The 23,087-nt window shown below is 36.4% G+C and overlaps 1 protein-coding gene across 1 annotated transcript; it reads left to right on the forward strand.

Annotated features, from left to right (window-relative positions):
* The first annotated feature begins 2,951 nt into the window (after positions 1 to 2,951).
* On the forward strand, positions 2,952 to 10,100 carry asb13b (ankyrin repeat and SOCS box containing 13b). The gene is made up of 6 exons (XM_041257775.1): positions 2,952 to 3,271; positions 6,845 to 7,032; positions 7,168 to 7,318; positions 7,543 to 7,677; positions 8,119 to 8,310; positions 9,391 to 10,100. The coding sequence occupies exons 1-6, from the start codon at positions 3,229 to 3,231 to the stop codon at positions 9,516 to 9,518; spliced, it is 837 nt and encodes a 278-aa protein (XP_041113709.1). The 5' UTR covers positions 2,952 to 3,228; the 3' UTR covers positions 9,519 to 10,100.
* The last annotated feature ends 12,987 nt before the right edge of the window (positions 10,101 to 23,087 follow it).

A 23,087-nucleotide genomic window follows, 5' to 3' on the forward strand; every position in this document is an offset into this window, starting at 1 on the left:
AAAGAATTTCATTAGCTATTCTATGATTAGAGTAAAGCATCAGGTTTACTAGTGTTGCCAGCTATTACATTTGAAAAAATAAAATAGAAAAAAAAATCTATTTACTGTTTTTTTTTTTTTATTATTATTCCAGAGACACGGAGAATGGAGACAGGAGAGACGATGATAAAAAAAAAAAAAACTTGTGTTAATTGCAGTATGCCCGATTTTTGTCCACTTGATAGGGGAATTGCAAGGTTCTATTTAAACCGGTTTAACCGAGTTTTAAATTTTGAAACGAGTCTTCAAAGAGACGGGACAAAAATGGGTTTTTCAATTTCAACCTGCCAGCAGTGGCTTAATTTAATTCATGTTGCAGTCAGCCCATACAGCAGAAGGTTTAACTGCAGTTCATCCAACCTGTGAATATACTGCAACATCAGGTAAAATGTTATTACAATACATAAAGCTGTTGGATATATATTTTAAATTAGTCAAGTTTCGTTTCCACCTCTTGATAAAGGAAGGGCGTGCAGACTTTCATAGTCTGTTGTTCAAGGACTCGTTTGGTCACGTGACTGTGCAGTCCCGCACTATCTCACGAGATGCAGCTCCACCGTTTCCTAAATCTGCGCAAAACCTGCCCAAGTTTGCCGTCTGCGTGACCTCATCCGGAAGAGACGTCACCAGGTCACGCATTCACTGGCTTCTGCGGCTGCACAACTGCCGGAGCAGCTGCGGCTGCAAAACAATAGAGCAGCGTTAGCAGACAAAAGAGATGTGTAGGCAACCAGATACGATCCTCACTCCATGTGCTACTGCCACCTAGAGAAAGTGTGAATCGCCTTCGAGTCATGTCATTCATTGTTCTTATGAATTACATACCAGACACGGCAAAGTAATACAGATACATAAATGTTTCAATTCTGAAACAGTTCAACAATAAAATACTATGCGTAGATGTTTTAGTCAAGTACTTATACATTATAACGTCATTATATATATATATATATATATATATATATATATATATATATATATATATATATACACACACACACACACACACACACAGTACTTTGTATATGCATTTACCTGTTCTACTGTATGTAGTCTTACAGTGTAACCTTTATTGTATATGCTTTGTAACTTTTTTTTTACTTTCTTGTATATGCACTCATTATATGTATACCATTGTAAGTTGTCCTGGATAAGGGTGTCTGCCAAGCAAATAAATAATAATAAAATTAAAATGTTTCACATATGTGTATTTTGCCAAAGCAGTGACCACAATACCCGACGAACCTTAGGTTTAGGGTTAGGTTATAGTTATGAAATAAACTTTGTTTTAGTACCTAGGCCTCATTATCCCCATATATAAAAGTGGAGACAAACTGGACCCTAACAACTACCGAGGTATCTGTGGGAGCAGTAAGGTATTCTGCGGTATCATTAACGCTCGGATACTGGCGTTCCTTACCGAACACAGTGTAATGAGTAAGAGTCAGATTGGCATCCTACCAAACAACACCGCTGACCATATTTACACCCTACACACCCTAATAAATAAACATGTCCACCAAACGAATAAAGGAAAAATATTCGCCTGCTTTATAGATTTTAAAAAGACATTTGATTCAATTTGGCATGAAGGACTATTCTTCAAGTGATGTAGGGGGGTAAAGTCTATAACATCATACAATTGATGTACTCAGAAAATAAATGCGATGTTAAAATAGGTAACAAAAATATTGTTTACATTCTGTTAAGGAGGGAGGCGGGGGAGAGATTGATATTGTGTGTTATTAACATTATATTTTATGTAACATTTGTGTTGAAATGCTTGGCAATGTTGGATCACTCCTGTCATGCTAATAAAACCCGTTTGAATTTGAATTTGAATTTAATTGAATATGAACCTGACATTTATCACGCTTATCAGGTGATCGGGCTGCAGCATATAATGATGACAGCTGTCACACAGCACTACCCTGTGTGAGCTACGCTGTGGGAGCCTTCGTTCTGCAGCAATACCACTCTCGCTACGACGGGACTTCGCCTTGGGAAGCCAAGCAGGCAAAGTTCTGCCTAGCAGCCTTGGCGAATGGTTGGGCATTTATATACACAAATATAGAATGAAGAAACATGTAAGAAAATGCCTAATCTAACAGAGCTTTGAAATGATTGTTGAATATGCAGTACAAGAATGCAGCGATTTTCAAATGATCAGCTTAACCCCGATGGCTGTCATAAAGTTCCCTGTGTTTTTTGTCTTGCAATGGGTACTAAGATAACAGCAGGTGATGCCCTGCCGATATTACTTTACTAGCTAGGACTCAGCTAGGACTAAATTCAAAAGTTCGTTGCAATTGTCCAGTTGTGCCTTCAATGTGGAAATCAAATTACTTTTTAAATGGAGATATATATATATATATATATATATATATATATATATATATATATATATATATATATATATATATATATATATATATATTGGACACAACACCACGCAAGTCACCGAAAATATGGTATCATTATTAAATTTTTTTTTTATCTAGATCCGTATGTTAATAGATTTTGTGGAAATGTCTATGACAATCAAAATATATATATATATATATATATATAGATATATATATCTTAGGCACCATTATAGATAATCTATAGATATATCTATTATATATATATATAATTAATATAGAGTAGATAGATAGATAGATAGATAGATAGATAGATAGATAATTATATATACGGATCTAGATAATTTTTTTATTAGTATATTATATTTTATTTATTTACAGTTATTATGATGGTATAAAAGCCACTGGAGGCAGTGTTTGTCCAGTGATAAAGGGGCTTGCAATCAGGAGGTCCCTCGTTCAAATCCTGGCAAAGCCACTGACTCAGTGTGTGACCTTAAAATAACTTAACCATTTTGTGCTCTGTCTTTCGGGTGAGACGTTGTTGTAAGTGACTCACACATCCTAGTCCGTATAAATCGCCTTGGATAAAGGCATCTGCTAAATAAACTAATAATAATATCCTAAAACGCATGCCAGTAGAACTACACAATGTATTTTAAACGAACTACAAATCCCACCAATCTGTAATCGCCGAAATATTTGCATTGCACGTACGAAGCTAAACACGTGAGGCTGGCTGAAACACCACAACAAACATTTTCTGACAGCTGTGCGGTGTACGGGACACGTTTTTCTCGACATATCTTCAACGTTTGTCTGTGGAATGGCAATACCGACTGCTAGATTGAGCAATACAGGAGACTTTGGTGAGTTTATACTGATTTAAAAAAAAAAAGAAAGAAAACTGCTCAAACTGATCAACCAGAAAGAATGGAGTGATACGATGTCAGCAGCTTCCGTACGTATGGATCGCAGTACATCTTGTTTTATCAAAAAAAAAAAAAATTGGATTGTAGCGTTTCTATCTCTCTTTTTTTGTGTATGTAAAATATTTTTTGAAACTATGCAATTATCATTTAGAATATTATAATATTAAATCTACTGTAGTTTATTTCAAATGTAAAATTGTGCTGAAATCATCACTAACAAGTAACATAATGACATACAGATCAGTATTACTCACACAGTGAACATAAACTGTGTAAATTGGTTACATGAGCATCTTTCGTTGACTGCAACAACACAAGAGTCGGACTTGTGTTGCATTGTGTGTTGTAGCACGCTGGCCATGCTGTCAACAACCAGGCATTTCTGACGTTACACCAGCAACGCGTTGCCCTAGTACAGTTGTATTTTGCTGGCGACACAACGAAAACAAGCCCAGTACTAGCTGATCATATTTCATAGTAATGTCATGTCACATGGCAAACAAATTGCTTACCCTTTGCTATTAAGACCACAGCGTCAGTAACTCACATTTGAAAATGAAAGCATAATATGATGTGATGTGTAGGCTGGGATATGATACATCAGTTGCACTCGGCTACGGTAGCCGATAAATGCATAGAGAAAGCAAACCAACCGCGAGAGGGTTCTGCAACCATGGAACTGAAACTGGGTGATACCATCAAAAAAACCGTAGCCGCATCGTTTAGAAAGAAAAGTCTGCCGAAAGAGCCATTTTGTCTTTCATTGATTTATTCATTGTTAGGGGAGACCCTGTCTTTTTCATGTAAGGGACATTTTGAAACAGCGTTGATGAAGATTATTGTTATATAAATACAGATGACTGTAGTACACGATTGCAATGGGAATATCCGATTATATGGTAATATATCACTGTGTGCAGTGTTACATATTATTATAGTTATCCATATCGCACTGTATGACATTTCCCCAATAATAATAATGCATATCAGTACATCAACACTGCCCAAGGAATTTGACAGAGCTTGAACAGTTTTGTAAAGAAGAATGGTCAAATATTGCCAAATCTAGGTGTGCAAAGTTGGTAGAGACCATCCCAACAGACTCACAGCTGTAATTGCTGCCAAAGGTGCTTCCACTAAGTATTATCCAATTATGATCTTTCAGTTTTGTATTTTTAATATATAATTTTTTTCTCAATAAAAACGTTTTTCCCCTTTTTACTCCCTTTTTGTGGAGTATGGTGTATTGATAAGTGGAAAAAAATTCCCATTTAAATGCATGAAACTCTGAGGCACTGACACAACAAAATGTGAAAAGAGTTCAAAGGGGTGTAGACTTTCTTAGGCGCTGTATAGGTGTGTGTGTGTGTGTGTGTGTGTGTGTGTGTGTGTATATATATATATATATATATATATATATATATATATATATATATATATATATATACACAGTGCCTTGCAAAAGTATTCAGACCCCTGACCAATTCTCTCATATTACTGAATTACAAATGGTACATTGAAATTTCGTTCTGTTTGATATTTTATTTTAAAACACTTAAACTCAAAATCAATTATTGTAAGGTGACATTGGTTTTATGTTGGGAAATATTTTTAAGAAAAATAAAAAACTGAAATATCTTGCTTGCATAAGTATTCAACCCCCACACATTAATATTTGGTAGAGCCACCTTTCGCTGCAATAACAGCTTTAAGTCTTTTGGGGTAAGTATGTACCAGCTTTGCACACAGTGTCGGAGTGATTTTGGCCCATTCTTCTTGGCAGATTTGCTCCAGGTTGTTCAGGTTGGTTGGACGACGCTTGTGGACCACAATTTTCAAATAGTGCCACAGATTCTCAATGGGATTGAGATCAGGACTTTGACTGGGCCACTGTAGGACATTCACCTTTTTGTTCTTGAGCCACTCCAATGTTGCTTTGGCCTTGTGCTTGGGATCATTGTCCTGCTGAAAGGTGAATTTCCTCCCAAGCTTCAGTTTTTTAGTGGACTGAAGCAGATTCTCTTGCAGTATTTTCCTGTATTTTGCTCCATCCATTCTTCCTTCAATTGTAACAAGATGCCCAGTCCCTGCTGATGAGAAGCATCCCCACAGCATGATGCTGCCACCACCATACTTCACTGTAGGGATGGTGTGTCTTGAGGCATGGGCAGTGTTATGTTTGCGCCACACATAGCGCTTTGGGTTTTGGCCAAAAAGCTCTATCTTGGTCTCATCTGACCACAAAACCTTTTCCCACATCGCAGCTGGGTCACTCTCATGCTTTCTGGCAAACTCCAGACGTGCTTTCAGATGGTACTTTTTGAGTAGCGGGTTCTTTCTTGCCACCCTCCCATACAGACCAGTGTTATGAAGAGCTCTTGATATGGTTGACTGGTGCACCATTATTCCACTCCCAGCCACTGAACTCTGTAGCTCCTTCAAAGTGATTGTTGGCCTCTCTGTGGCTTCTCTCACAAGTCTCCTTCTTGTTTGAGCGCTGAGTTTTGAGGGACGGCCTTTTCTTGGCAGTGCCTGGGTGGTGTGATGCAGCTTCCACTTCCTGATTATTGATCCAACTGTGCTCACTGGGATATCCAAACACTTGGATATTATTTTGTTCCCTTTCCCTAATCTATGCATTTGTATAACTTTATCTCTAACTTTTGTAGAATGCTCTTTGGTCTTCATTTTCCTTCAGATTCACAGCCTTACCAATGATCCTTCAACAGTGGGGTTTTTATCCAGAAAATGTGACAGCAACTTTAATGGTTCAAATAAAATTAAAAATAAAATATCAAACAGAACGAAATTTGAATGTACCATTTGTAATTCGGTAATGTGAGAGAATTGGTCGGGGGTCTGAATACTTTTGCAAGGCACTATATATATATATATATATATATATATATATATATATATATATATATATATATATATATATATACTTGTGTTTGCAATGTTACAAAGTATATGATATCGATAAACGTATATATGATACAGTATGAATATACGATCATTTATATGAGCATCACGAACTACAGTGTGGTGGTGCAATATACTGCTAAAGACTACGGCTTGCTACTAATACTGTACTCGTATTGCTATTACGCATGTTGTGTATGGAAAAAGGCAAAGGATATATGCTTAGATGATTTTAAGTGTGTGTACCTTTAGTCTCCTAAATACATATTTCAAAATTAAATAAGCTGTCTGAGGCTAGATATAGCTCATATTTCAAACACATATATCAATGAAAAGTAGGCCTAATAGCAAGTAATAGAAAATAATTGATAATGATAATGATAAAAAAATGATAATGAAACAAATACTAATCAATTTATCAATAGTACAAGTAAATATTAAAATAAATGCATAAATCTACCACCCCTGGACGATACATCAAATTTTGAATGAATGATTGTAATTACAGTGTATATTTTATTTGCTCAGATCTGTCAAGTATTTGAGCTTCAGCCACTATCTAATACATCTGCATTATTTTTTACACAGGCTTTTGGGTCGATCGAAATGCGTTGTATGAAGCAGCCAGCCGTGGCCATGTTCTCGAATTAAAACAGCTCATTGAAAATGGAGCATGTGTGAATGTAGTTACTGTAGACTCAATAACCCCACTTCATGAGGCAAGCCTAAAAGGTCAGACGCAGTGTGTGAAATTACTGCTGGCTGCAGGAGCCCAGGTAAGCATATGAATTTGTGTTTGCCCTGCCCTGTTGTTGTAGTAACAAATGTTGCAGCAAATTATGTTTCAAGCATTGTTTACTGTAGTAATAGCTGTTCTAACATACAGTGTTTGCACTAACACTGTTTTTTAGGTAGATGCAAGAGACATTGATGGTAGCACTCCTCTGTGTGATGCCTGCGCTTCTGGAAGCATAGAGTGTGTCAAGTTACTCTTAGAACATGGAGCTCAGATAAACCCTCCTCTGTACACAGCGTCACCCCTGCACGAGGCATGCATGAGAGGTAAGTTCAAATGCTGAAAGAAATTATCATTGCCAATTTCTCCAGCCTTCCCATTGATTTTGAATTGAAAAGGTGTGCTAGACAAAAGACATTTCAAACTAAACAAACACAGATGACTATAAAAACAGGATGATACCTATCTATTAGTCGATGTAGGCTTGAACACGATTCGCTTCTTTTGTCATTAAACCAGAGATTTAGCATGATACCATTTCATTTTTCAGGTAATTCAGAGTGTGTGAGGCTTTTAATAACACAGGGGGCTCTGCTGGAGGCCCATGACTGCCACTTTGGGACTCCACTACATGCAGCGTGTGCTGGAAATTACATCAAATGTGTGAAAGTGTTACTAAATGCAGGTACTGGTTATGTTTTTATGAATAAATAAATATTTGCCATATTCTACTGTATGTTTGGTTGTCACACTTGAAGTTCTTAAAGAAATTAAAATTAGTCAATACTGAACCTGAGATGTGGTTCTAGTTTATTAGACTCAAGATTAATTTTTTAATTCACTGATTCCTTTACATACATCTTGTTTATTTGCAACTTTGTTATATGTGATGGATTATACACGCTTTTGGTTGCTTTATGTGAAGTGCATATTTTAATGTCACTGAGTACCATAAAATAATGCCAAAATACAGTAAAATGTGTAAATTAAAACTTGACAACCCTTATTTTAAGAAGTTTCAGCATATTTTATCATTGTTGCACAAATTAGCATGAAAAAATCATAGCATGAATTCGATTATGTAAAAAAAAAAAAAGACATGAAATTGTTTAATTTGCTTTACAAGGTGCAAAGGTGAACGCAGCAAAGCTACATGAGACAGCCCTTCATCATGCAGCCAAAGTAAATAATGTGGATTTGATAGAAATGCTGATTGAATTTGGAGGGAACGTCTATGCCAGAGATACCCGTGGTAAAAAGCCAATTGACTATACCCGAGCTGGCTCTCCTCCATCGCTGTGCCTGCACTTCTATGAAAGTAGGTTTGCTTTTGGTATAGTGGAGCACATTCACCCAGCTTGCACATGGACTTTATTTAGGATCAGTTATTTATAAGTTCAGTACAGTAGAACCTGTCATATCCGATCCTGTAAGATACAATACCCTCTATTAACCGATGGACCGGTACTAACTGAACGGTACTGATGCAAGCTAATCAATGTAAATAATATTATGAGTCTACAACAGTAAATTCAGCTCTTAGCAGGACCGAATTAATTCAGTTGCAGATAAAAAAAAAAATAATAATAATAAAAAAAATGATAAAAACACAGCATTTTTGGGAATTTAGTTTCACTTTATCACTTCATGTAAGTGTCCGGTTTAAATAAATAAAAGAAAGCAAGGGACTCATATCATTACTGCGCCGTTAAAAAGCTGAAACAAGATTTCCTGGGTGATCTCCAAAGCCAGTTTGTGTGCACAGCTGCACGTTGCTTTCTTCTTGTTTCTGCCTCGGGTTATACAGACTGATTACTTTGGCATGGACTGAGAAAGCATGGTAAGAATTGTTTTGGAATGCTGTTTTGTAAACTGCCAAATTCTGTATTATATTGCTGTATTTTTCAATAATTTTCTCAGATTTTCTTTGTATAGTACACATGCAGTATCGTACTTTAGTGTTTTAGACACTCTGATATCCCCACTTTAATAAAACAACTACAGTGTGGTATAATAGCTCCCTCTGAAATACAATATCCAATCAACACCTGCAACCAATTCAGTCGGATGTGACAGGTTCTGATGTATATGTTAGCTTCAATTTATTCTTTGACCACTAGGTGGCGCATGCAGGCCTTACTTTACAAAAATTGGTGCACATTTAGTTGGAATAGACTATTTAGTTTATTTTAAATGAAAACATGCAGTACAGTCATGATGAGGCATTGCCACAGCTAGCTTTTAGTTGTTTTTTCAGCAGCCCTTTTTATAGCTTTTACAGATTATATGAGATCACTTCCTCCAGCCCGAGGATGGCAAATATAACTTATACATATGTGATTGTGTATTGTATTAGTATTCTATATAGAATGATTTTTTTCGTCTCCTCTAATTCCAGCAACGCCTCTGAGTTTGCAGCAACAGTGCAGGGTCTTTCTGAGGAAAGCCCTGGGAACCAAAGCATTGGAAGTAGTTTCAAAGTTAAACATTCCTCCTGGACTCATCAACTACCTCTCATATCAATGAGCAGAAAGAAAAGGGGTGGAGAAGCATTGAACTTTAACATTAATGCAATATCATTTTTCAAATGAAAACACTCATTCCTGTCTGGAATAGTGTATGTAGGTTAGCCACATATCAACAGCACACGTTTGTGAGCAGTGATACTATGCCATAAGCAGTCTGTCTGCCTGTGTATCAATAATCAACAACAAACAAAAATCAGTAACAGAAACTCAGTTTAGAAATGTAAACTTAAGTCTTAGTAATTCGTAGGCCAACTTTATCTTCGCGGGACCCCAGCATTAAAACCAGAGTGTTCGCTGGGAAATTCAGTGTTATTGAAATATATTCAATCATTTGTCAATCTGTCTTTTCTCCAGATGTTAGTTTAAAAGTAAAACAATTATCTTAAAAGTACTTTCACCTGTAAATTCTTGTCTAATGAAGGCCTTTGAGGCCACAAGAATGAGCTAAATATATTTGTAGGTGGGTGACAAGGCTAACGATGTATTGCCAGTAGCACTTTTGTTTAAGCATGGAAGGTTTTTCTGTATATTTCTGTATTGTATTTTTTCGCCTCATACTAAATACAGTGTTTTGCCATTGTTGGGGAGTGTGTATTGTGGAAGTACAAGATATCAGGCTTACCAGAGTTGTAACACTTCTTCTGTATTTTTTATTTATATAGTAATATAGGTTGTATATTTTTTAAACTAAAAAATACCACAAAACCAAACTGTCTTCTGGCCTTTTACATATACAAAACAAAGGAATACAACTTTCCTAGAGAACCCTACTAAGCAATACCTGGGGGTCCAGGAGCTTCCTTACCATTCTGTTCTAAAGTTAGGGGAGAGCTAGTTCTCTTTACCCACTCCAGTTTACCAAAGCAAGTATTTTAAACTGTGACCAAACAACACTCACACTGAGCTCCTCTGTCACTCTACATTCCTAGCGGTCTTCCATCCCTTTTTATCACAGCTTGGCACCTTGGTTCTAATTGGTTACCCAGATGTGACCTTACCAAGATGGCGTCAAATAAACGTCGACCTTACTTGTGTCACATATAAAAGGGACCATGGTACAGCGAACAAGTCTCAACCCACTCCCCAGGGTCGTAAAACTGTAACAGTTCTTTTTAAAGTGTGGACCGTCACACACCCAATTATTGTTCCCCAGCTATCCTCCCATGAGTACCATGTTTAGATAAGTAAATGAAACTCCTCACTTGGATCCATATTCCAGAGCACTATAGCACTATATATTTATTCTACTGTAAGCTCAGGGCCTCTGTTAGACAGCACACTCAGTGTTATTGGAATCAGAACACATAATGTAAATATAACTTTATAAAGGGTGTGAGGATTGGGAGCTGATGTGTTTTTTTTTTATTTTAGTTATAAATTCCCACTTTAGGTATGCAGGTTATATCTCGAGCTGCCACTAATGTAATTGTGTTTAAGTTGTGTAGGGAGTGTTTGGCAGCTAGTTCCGCACCCAGCCTTTGTAAGAGCCAAATAAATGTTTTCCTTGCAAAATAATAGCTATAACAGCAGTGTTACATTTATTTAAAGATACGGCTACAGCTGACGTAAATGGATTGCTTGGTCAATCAATTAATCAATATTTATTTTATATAGCGCCTTTCATAGTGGCCCACCATCACAAAGTGCTTTACAAGATAGTGAGGAACATTAAATACAGTGAAATACAGAGCATAGTACATTAAATACAAACAGTAAAAAATAAAGAAAAATATCATTTCAATACAATCTCCAAAAATTACTTGTCACAGGGAGCTCCTGTAATATATAACCCAACAACAAAGTAATCACGGGATAACACAGAGACTGTAAACAATGAACTGTCAGCAGCACTTCCTTCATTAGAGTGCCCAGTTAAAGTGCTGCTGTAGACCGTGTTTATATCAATTGTCCCATGGTAACCATTCATTATGGTAAACTCCTGTGAGATAATTAGCAGGGTTTGCTACTTTAGTTTTGTTCTTCCACATTGTATTACTTGTCTGCGCTTTTCGTAATAGTCCCTTAGAAAATATATCAAGTTAAAATGTGTGAAAATTGCAGCAGAAAAAAACCCCCAAAAAACTTTTATCTGACAAATTATTGCTGTGGCACAAAAGCAATAAAGCATGTGAGACATCCTTTAAATGTTGCTTCGTAGAACCTTCTAAAATTGTAATGCTACACCGATCACTGCCTATCATAAGTTGTCACTATGGTTACCTGGTAGCGGTACTTGTGTTTGCCTTGCCCCACTGGGAAGCTGATTTTACTGCTCTTGCATAAACATTTGTTATTGTTTAAAATGATGTTGCTGCAGCAGCATGAAGGAAGCCTGTTGAAAGGCTTGTACAGTACTGTATGCATCCACAATTCCCACACAACACCTGTATTACATTTTCTAATTGGCGTCATTTAGATCCTTGCTTCAAAAACAGAGCAGATGCTGTATTTTGGGCACTTCTGAGTTAAACATTGATTTTTATGGCATGAAGTTGTAAAACTTATGATGACTGTGAATTGTTAAATGTAATGTTGTTTTTTTTGTTTTTTTTTCTGTTTCACTTTTAAACTCTGAAGAAGGAAATGTTTATATTGCATTAATCTAGAACTGAATAGTTGTTGCAACTTAGGTTATGAGGACAGTCATTACATCTAGCTTTTCAAGGGGTTTAAAATAAATGATACAATTTTAACTACAAAGTTGCAAATACGGAGCAGTACATTGTAGATTGTATCCCCGAACAATATGTATAAGTTTCAGATGTTAAGCTGAACGTGCACCAATGTATATAATTTGGGAGCTGAATTGCAATAGAGTCTCTCTTGGCTGGCCTTACAGGCGAGGAACACCCATCTTCACATCCTTACCATCCCTACTCCCATATTCAGATTTTGGCAGCTGTACAAGTATTATCTTATAGTTCAAAAAGCTTTGTCCTAATAATCCTTACCTTATTAAGCATGTCCACTCATCCAACCTACTTCAGCACATTCTTACTAGTTGCTGTTAAATTACTGAAGTGGAAATATTTGTCTTTAATGTTTGTCATAGGAAATGATGTCAAATACAACAGTGCTGTTTTCTGCTATGCAATGTTCACAATATAAAACATATAATTAAACACCTAACAATTTATTTTTAAATTTGACATTTATTGATTTTGTTAGAGACTGTTGGTGTAATGTGCCCCAGTATAGTACAGTTGCCTGTATGTAAAGCAATGGGGGAAAAAATGTCAAAAGAAAAAAAAATGATGTGTCCAAAATGACTTTTTCCCCATGAATAAAAGGTTTAACTACATGTACGTTTGTATATAGCTTTGACTGATTTTAGCGTTTCTCCATCAGCCAGCGTGTTGCTGGTATATCCTGGTATGTGGCTGTTACGGGTGTCAGTGTTTGGATGGTAGATCAAAGGCCCATTTGCTTTGCAAACACTGCAATTCCCCGCGTCAACTGGGGTATTATAACCCTGGGGCTATACATGAACATTTCCCTTCCCCAAGCGAGCACAAAGGTTATGCTAACAACAGTGTACATATATAGTGAATATAACATTAGCATTTTATTGACTTAGGAGTTCAAATTTTGTATGGTAAATAAAACTAAATGAAAATAATTTATAAAAATAATAATAATAATAATAATAATAATAATATAATAATAATAATAATAATAATAATAATAATAATATAATAACAAGTATGTCCATACAATTTAATAAATTAACGTTTGAGTTAAAGACCAAACCATTGGTAACTTTATTGTGTGCATTTAAAAAAAAAATAAAAATACAGTAATGATTTGGAGTAAATAGCTTTTAGAATCTAGCCCTATATGTTATAAAATACCTATATCATACATCCTTGGACTGAAATCTCTGCAGAGAAAGAAGTGTCATACTTTCAAACAGCACACAGCTAATGTGTTCTGTTTTGAATGCACTTTGATCTTGTAGCCTTATTATTTATCTGAGATCCTCTATTTATTTATCTATGTGGCAGTTTTAGCCTGGCCTCTAGGGGGTACAATTGCTTAAAAATAAAAGAAAGTCATCACTTGCCAAAACTACAATAAACTGCACAGGGTGGCTAGACTCACTCTAGAAAACTTTCATTCGCCCTTGGATACAGAGCAGCCTACATAAGCAGACACCTAAATTAGGGTCATTTGCTCTGGTTGCAACCTGCATTGTCACACAAAACAGAACAATTCCATCAAGAAGAAAACTAAAACTTGTGTGTGTGTGTGTGTGTTTCCACCAAATAAGCATTACATGAAATACACAATACAATTGAAAGAAAATAATAATTGCTTCATTTTTAATTATCTTATTAAATATTACATTATATTCTTATAAAATTTCTTCAATGTGCTTGAGTAAAAGGTACTATGCAAAGGTAAAAGTTGGAGCATAAATTCACTGATTGATAACATCACCATTAAATATGGCATCTATTAGTGTCTCGAGGCATTGGGCAAGAAGCAATAATAATAAACTTTACATGTAGCAGTTGTGGGGTATCATTAATACCTTAATTATTTAAATTGCACTTTGAAATATGTGCTCTGTGTTTATTTAAAGTGCTGTATAGTGCATCGTAAATACTCACAAGTCTCTTCAAAGTCTCAGACAGGCATGGGTATTCAACCGCTGAGCAGTTGGGATCATGTTTATTGGTTGTAAATCCTGTGTGGCCTATTCCTGCCCTGATTACTACTTATTAATGTGCATAGTAAGTGATACTGTATGCAGTTAATACAGATCTAGTGGAATGTCTCGTTACAATATGCAGTCCCAGGTTAAAAAAAAAAAGCTTATTTATGATTTTTCCTCCATTGTTTACTAATGTCTTTCCGCAACTTTAAAGGGTCTGTTTCCTTGACATTTCCTACTGGAATGTCTTCTCTTTATTTCCTTTAAAATACCCAGACGTCCAGTGGCTTTGTCAGGAATCATAAGCCAATTACTGTTAAACAACAATAACGTTTGCCAGTGTAATGTTTTTTTTATACTCCAATTGTTATTCTGTCTGCATACCTTTTGCTTTGGATAATGGAATATAATAGGCTGCTTGGAGTGGACCATGGTCTGCATGCAATTACTTACCCATGAACATTTAAACCTTCAAGCCAAACCCAATTAGTTTAGAGAGGTTGAAGCCAGTGAGCTGGGCAGGAGTGTATTTGGTTTGCAACAACCCACTTCTTTATAAACAAGAGTTTGAAGACTCACTACAATTGACTTTAAAGTCCCAGTTGCCACAGATGGGCTTTAGTCATCAAACTTAAACGCACACTTGTAATGCTTGTTATAAGGTATTAAAAAGGTGGGTGGGATTTATTTTTTGTTTTTTAAAAAAATAGGGTCAATTAAAGCATAACACAGCATGTGTGCATCATAAACAGCCACAATGTTATATTATTATTATTAGTTTGCAATGTAAACCTTTAATTCTGTTAGCCAGCTGTATTGAGACATGGGGTGTAATACATATTTGTTAGAAGGGTAGTGGTGAACATAAGTCTAGAAGTTTAAAGTTTAGAGCAGTTGGCATACAAAATCTATGTATTTGTTTTTCATGGTGTGCTATCACTATTGTTATATTAGGTAACACAGCATTGCTTTACAATAATCTACTGCATATTTGTAGTAAATGAAGGTTGAATTCCATTGCCCTTTCGTAATCTGTATATACTTTGTTTTGTCGTTCAGCATGAAAATAAATCTTGGCAGGTTTTCCCTTTCTCTGGTGAAGGTCTCATGATTGATATCTCTATTCCTAATGCAGAAACCATTCTGAGCTTAGCTCTGGGTTAATTAGCACCAGACTTGTTCTGCTGAACTAAACCAATTTTTCAGTTATCCTAATTAACCTGGAATCAGATCAGAATTTTCAGCTATTTGTTTGTTCACTACATGTTCCTTCCAAACCAGCGATTATGAAATGTATAACCAGCTCTAATGACAGTGATCCATTTAATGACGTCATCCAACTGCCATGGCCTTCGGGGGTTGTCATTCAAAAGTATTCTTCATAATAGAATGTGTAAGTAAATATGCTTGGTAACAAAGCTCCTGCTGAGAAGGAGACAAGAGTCGCTAGCATTGAAACTTATTATACCATTGCCAAGTGCAATAAACAAAGAATACCTTAAAAGCATGTACAATACATTTTCCAAGCAGGCTGCAAATCTTTACACTTTTGCATGCCCTTGATTTGCTCCTGACTTCCCAAGAGATGCACCACAATACAAACGCAATTCCACTTGATTTATTTAAAAAAACTGCACATCAACTTAAACTATACTCAATGAGAATTAAAACAAAAAACAAACAAAAAAAAACACTGACATGCCACATGTTGTAACCAAATACTTACAATAAACTTAAACACAAATTATTGTGTCTCAATTTAGTAACATGTGCAACTTATGTTGAGGTAATTCTCTTACTTAACTATCTGGTAGCTATAGCATTATACCAGGGTTGTTTTGTAGCTTTGTTGAACACATTGCTTTTCTATCATTGTTAGATCACCTCATTCCTTCTGGCTGTAGGAATTGCTTGTGACCTAAATTAAACTGATTGTTGTTTTGCAGTGTGCATGTGCGTGTGTGCTATGTAACTTCACAGAGGTGCTAATGGGTAATAAAGGTATCTTAAAAGACAGGTGACATGTGTGGCCATATGGGCAGAACACTTGCCCCCTCTAATATTTCTGGTTCTATAGGGCTTTGAAAAGGGTGCTGCTGGTCTGTGACCCCCACTGGGGAAGCTTGCCCACAGAAAGGTCACAAGGGCCTTCCTCTGAAGTGAGTTTACTGGACACTAAGATCTCTTTGAACACTCAGCTGGCAAAGCCATCAGCTCCAAATACCTGTCAGGAAAGCCTTCTCTCTGTTAGTCTATCAGGGGGAGTCATGATACATTTTTCACATATTTTGTTTAACTAACATTGTCCAGGTTTTGGTTGAAAAGCTTGAATAACTGTTGATAATTAACTATTAGGTCTGCTAAATGATAACAGAGACAAGAGACAGGCTTATTTAAAAAAAAGGTCAAAATTAAATAGTATTATTAGGATTTCGAGACTGAAAGGAAAAAAAAAAAAGCTTTTTAATGAGCAAAAAGTTACTACCATAGTTTTAACAGATAAGATTGACAGGACTGCGTGAATGCAGTGAATGCAGGATGCGTCCTGTAGCCTTGACATCACCGGCTCGAGTCTGGGCTATTGCTATTGCTATTCCACAGCCGACCGTGGATGGGAGTTCCCAGGAGGCGGGGCTCAATTGTCTGATTGTCGCCAGGGGGAGGGGTTTAGGTCGGCCAGGGTGTCCTCGGCTCACCGCGCACCAGCAGCCCCTGTAGTCTGGCCAGGCGCCTGCAGTTGTCCTCCGACGCTGTAGCTCCTGGGTGGCTGCATGGTGAATCCGCACTGTACTTGGATTGCAGGATAAATTGTACAGAAATGCAGCTTTAAGATTTATCATAAACTTAACTTACTCTGATTGCAGTTTAGATGATTTGACTAGGTGGACTTCTGTGTCCATATGCAAACTGAAACTCTAGTTTTTTTGTTCATAAAACAGTTCTGGGTAAATGATCACACAGCCTGATAATGATATCCAGCATTGTTATAGTTCCTATAGCACACAATGAAAAGGGTAAAAGAACAACCAGTTATTGTGCTCCTTGCTCTTTGGTCCTGAATATTAACCAAAAAGATTACAAAATGTGCATTTTCCAAATGGCTTTATTTTATATTAGTTATTATATCATTGATGACTACCTAACTTATACACACTGTTGTTTCAGCTAATTGCTTTCTTTAGATTTTGTGAACTGTAGACTGTAATATTTTGTAGATGATCTGCAATTTATTTTTATGATTTCATCTTTATCTGTAGCCTTGATAATGAGATTTAATCAACTTCATTTTTCCTTTTGGAATTCTAATAACAAAAAAGATTCATAGAACTAGTTGGCCATATTTTGTATACAAGTTGTTTCTTTCACATTTTAATGTTTGTGTTTGAGGTTCTGAAATATGTATTCCATTTGATAGAGGGAAATCTAAAGTTGATTTACCTGTTTTTTCTTTGAACTTTATGGTCATTAATCAAGATACCATTTTCCCATACTGGGTTAAGATTTTTTTTAGCAAGGGTGCCAAGGTCCATTCCACTTTATAATCTTTACAAGCATAAAGCAGCATAGGATCTGTAAGCAGCTGGGACTTTAGTTTTATCAAAATCCTAGCCCCAGCTTTAAAACTTCACCACCACACCACACAAAGGAACATTGATTGTGCAGACAGGTTTTCCTCTGACAGCAGTCAAGTTTGTAACCTTTATCCAGAATAGTTTTGTGTAGGCTAGTCTGGGGTTTGAAATCTGGCATAAGGAGGACTGCTGTCTTCCACCTGTGACACACATGTGACAGGAAACACAAGGTACAGCAGTATCCCAGATGAATAGGTTTAACTAGATTTGAGAAGACTCATGGTACCTATTAACTAAAAATGATTCTTTTTTGTGTTCAAATATAGCTTATGGCATGAAACATCTTGTTTTCAGCAGTGACCTGATGTAGTATACCCCTTTGTGTAAATAATTCACTTTCCCATTCATTTTAAAAGTATTGCAAACATTTAAGAGTTTGCCTACTGACTGACCTAAATATTATCGGGAATGTATTACCATGCCCAGGTTTCCAGTTTAAACCTCGTGCTGCTAATTTCGTAGAGCAGTTACAGGCTTAAGAATAGACTATTGGGAGGGTGCTATCCATGTGTGATCTGTCAGGGTGGTGAAGGATCTTTTCATGTTGCAGGTATTTCTTGAAATTAAGAGACAGGTGTTGCAATGCAGCCTTCATATCCAAGAGCAGAGAGGTTAGAGGTCACATACCAATAAAAAGTCACTGTGAAGTCAAGTAGACACTTGTGGATTTTGTTGCAAAGCATCTGTCCTGTTTTTTTTTTTTTTTTACCTTTTCTTACTAATTTAACACAACTGTACAAGTACAGTGTCTAGCAAAGATAACCCCACTCAACATGCCTGATCAATCCTCACCAGGCCAATTGAATCTTATAATGAAACAAATTCATCTAAGGGGTGTTGAAAGTGAATTGAGTGAATCGTCACGCTGATATCTATCTATCTATCTATCTATCTATCTATCTATCTATCTATCTATCTATCTATCTATCTATCTATCTGTATAGATTTATTTTCTTTTGTTCTCCATTGAATGCTTTGGATAAACACCTGTAAAAGAAATACTGCATTTGAGTGGTTTAATAAATTAATCGATTAGCCAATAAGTAAATAAGACCAGGATACTCTCAGTCATAAAAAAGTGTCTGACCCAATATGAAAACCCTTTACGCTGTTAGACCAAACAGTGATAGTCCTTCCAAAATATCCCAGCCAATCAGGATAAGTTTTGGTCGCAAATTCATCTGGACCCTGTTCAAAACAGAGTTAGAACATGTTAGAAACATATAACATAATATAAAATAAAATATTACATTTATATGTACAAACGGCACACACTACAGGTGAATGCAAGTTCTACTTTACATGCAGAGGTACGTGTACATTTCTGTGCAAGGCTTAATGTACTGGACTAAAACACATGTTTTCTTTAAAGTTACTATTAAATGTTTCAAATAACAAAAAGCACGTTTATTTAAGGTATATTATTTTTGAACTCCGGTCATTGTAAATGTAATTAATAAGAAAACCTCTCATTTCTATGTCTAGTCATTGCTTCCTGAATTCTCTTAGTCCTGCTCTCAGTCTGGCATTTCTCCGGAGTTTAGAGTAATAATGAATACCATATGGTAGACTGTTTGTCTATGACCTGAATAGCTGACTAGCCACTCTTTCAAATTCTCTACTGATTTAGCTACTGCAGCAATTGAAGCATTAATCCTAAAATCTTTCTGTATCCTTTTTTACCATATGAGATTTTTTTGGTAGAAAAAAAAAACACATTTACTTCAACACCTTTGCAATGCAACATTTTACAGTAACTCAGGTACAAACAAACTTTCAGACAGCTCTCAGCCTCAAGGAAGGGGTTTTATGTGACAAATCAGTGCCTGCTTTATATTGCTATGTTGACGTTCAATCAAACTTTTCAAAGCTGTTGTGTATGAAAGTTAACACAAGTTTTAGTCAGTGTTCTTGGACGTTTGATTGAATACCACCACAGAAGGCAGAAATAAAGTCATTTCAAAATCGGATCTCTGTATTTTAAATGAAATCCACAAGTCAGCAGTTCTGTTAACCAGGAATGATGTGACCTGAGTTTCCCATAGTGAATTTCACATAACAGAACAAAATCAAAATGGCTAAAAATGCAATCCAGGCTGTTAGTCTCCATTCCAGTATTAATGCTTCCCAGTGAATAATTGTGCTCACAGTTTTAAGTGCAGAGAGCACTGAGCAGGATTGTCTGCATGCTTTTTGGTGTTACATGCAGAAGTAATACTTGTGTTGGCTAATTAGCAGAAAGCAATTGTGGGGAAGCTACATGCCATTGTTAATTCTTATCAATAGGTATTGAAAGGAAAATGAGGTATCAAAACCTGTATAACAATACTTCACCCATAGATAAAAGTTTACCACAGTACAGTAAATTGCCTGTATAATTCTTTAGCATGGTTAAGCGTAGTTTGTATGAGACTTTTCCATGTATGTCTGTGCTTATTCTGTCTTTCCCAAGTTTTGCTACACTTTGCGATGCTTATATCATGATCAGACCTGTCAACTCTTTCATATTCACCGAGAGTCTCCTGTATTTTATACCCTTCGATTTTCTCCTGTATTTTGCTCAAAACTCTACTGTTAAAGGCCTTATGTCAGCAAACCTTTAATGTCTGCAAAATTGATGACCAGTGTGGTTACCGAAATTCCTGTCTGTACCTAGCAGGTTTCAGGACCCAGGCAGGTTCACATACTTAGCCACGCACTTGCAACCCCCCCCCCCCCCCCCCCCCCCCACTGGACCCCCGCTGGCCACCTCTGACTGCACTGCCACCTCTGCTACAGGTGAAACAGTAAAACATTTATCACGGATTGCACCACCACCCCACTCCCAATTTTGCATTTTCAGAAGTTGACAAATATGTATGATTGTCACAGAGATGACCAGAGTGGGTGACATCAGACCAGAAACAGGAAATAAACAACAACAGAGGTGGAGTTTGGTGGAGCTGAGCGAATGGTCTTGCTCAGCATTTAAAAAATAAACAGAACAGAAAATAAAAAGGTTGTAACATACAAAAAAAACACAACACACGGCAAAACAAAAGAGATAAACAAAATGGACTATACAGACAAACACCGTGAGCTGATTTAACGATTATTCTTATTCTTATTCTTATTATTACCTCCGTCTCCAATCCCATTCTCCACTCACCAAACACACAACCTCGAATGAGTGAAAACATGCAGCTTTTATGCAGCTGTACCGAGACTCGATTGCTAATCAATCATTCAATTGGAGTCGCGGTTACAACTCCACATGAATTAATAAAGTGCAATTCCCCGTGCTCACATATTATTACGTTTTACTTGCACGTGAAGTGCTGTGCAATCCTCGTGCCTAAATACTCATATGCATTTTAAACACTCGTGTTACACAGACCGGTTCATATCCTGTGTACCAATGACTATACACCAACATTAACACTCAACACAAAATACACACAGGGGCAGGCACTTTGCCACAATGATATATACCTAAATAAACTTTTACAAGGGCAAAAAAACAGGTATGAGGCCCTGTTGGCCTTAATTGTTCAATGACTAGCCAGAAGCAGCTGAGAAGAGCTGCTGAAATGATTTGATTTTTATAATTATTGTCGCTCTGTGCTGAAGTGCTGCAGACGCCAGCTTTTGTTATTTCTTCCATGAAGTCTGTCTGCAGTCCACACAGTGCTAAAAAGATAATCAGGAAACCAGGCCGTAGACAGGAACCCAGCAGGAAGGGCAGCCACAATGCAGCAAGGAGTTTTCCAGGAGAGCGAGCTTTGAGACAACACAGCAGCACATTATCTTTGCTTTTACAAAATGCAAAAGGTTTAGAGGTGCAGCACTGTTTTATTGTCAGAAGGTTTGCCAGAAGTTTATTTGACAGATATATGGTACTGTAAACCTTTTTGAAAAACATTTACCAGCACATTCATTTAAAAAATGATATAAACCCTACTGTCAAATAATTTCTGAAACATTTACATATTTTAAACAAAGCATATACTCAATGCCACACTTTTATATACTAGTATTTTTCTATTATGCATAATGCAGACCTATAGCATCTCTCAGGATACTGTAAAGTGTAATAAGCATAATTAAATCTACATAATTAATCTACATTAAATCATCTAATAGGCAAAGTACATAGGTGTTTGGCAAAAGCATGGGAAAATTAAGACAGACAAAAAATAAAAAAACAATCCTGCACATTTTCCATGGTAAACTGTTTTTAAATTGGTTCATTACTGTGCCTTACTCTCCAGAAATGGAATATGCCTCCTCCAACACTGCAAACTGAGACTTGCATAACATGAAACATTTTGACAGAGTATACAGCTGCTTTTCTGAATAGTCGCCCATTATGAACAACCTCAGCAGTGTTTTGTTGCTATGAAAGGGGGGGAACTGAGAACCATTAAATAAAAATCAACAATATGGAGTCCATTTCAAAAAAAAAAAAAAAAAAAAAGAAATGCCATGATGAAAATAAAGAAAGGTTTGTTGGTTTTTCCATTTAATGGTGTTCTGAAACTTTGGGAGGAGAGGTAGTTATGTTATGTTTCCGCCCCTGCCTCTACTTATTCTCCAAAACAAAAGGTCTCAATGACCTAATCCAATAGATGGGCAATAGTTGACCGGCCAATTGGGCTTAGGGCAAAAATGAAATGTAACAATCCACAATCAATAGTCTGTATTCATTTCTCAATCACTCAAGTTGTGAGTTTGCCCAGATCTATTGAACTGGTAATGATGCGTGACATAAATGTTTAGCCTGGTGGATTGAGGTGAAACTGTTAAATACACAACAAGCAAACTTAGTTATTATTACAGTTAAATTACAATGTTCATTTACTTTACTAACTCACTGTATAAGTAAGGTTTTTAAATTCAGTGTATGACTGTATTATTCTTTGGTGCCATTGTTTCCTGAGGGTACGCAATCAAGGTTTTGAATGTGTAGCAACAGCCAATCATTTTCCTCAAGGGGTGATGATCAAACTGTACTTCTAAACTCCAACTGTGGGTTCCAACCGTTTCTTCTTTGGTATATAAATAATATACTGTACATTGAAATGTCACCAGTCCCCAAATGCATTGAACATATCTGGCTGTCCAAAACAAGTGGTTGCTTTTTCAAAGTGTCTCTCTGTCAAGTGTCTCAACGTTCTGGTGTTTACTTGCTTGTTTCTACACATAGTGTTATTACTGAAGTCTACTTTTTATTACCTACTGGTATTGTGGCAATAATATTATAAGACTGATGAGTGTATAAGATAAGCAGAGTCACTTG

This window comes from Polyodon spathula, chromosome 8, assembly GCF_017654505.1.
Source record: "Polyodon spathula isolate WHYD16114869_AA chromosome 8, ASM1765450v1, whole genome shotgun sequence".
NCBI classification, from domain to species: domain Eukaryota; kingdom Metazoa; phylum Chordata; class Actinopteri; order Acipenseriformes; family Polyodontidae; genus Polyodon; species Polyodon spathula.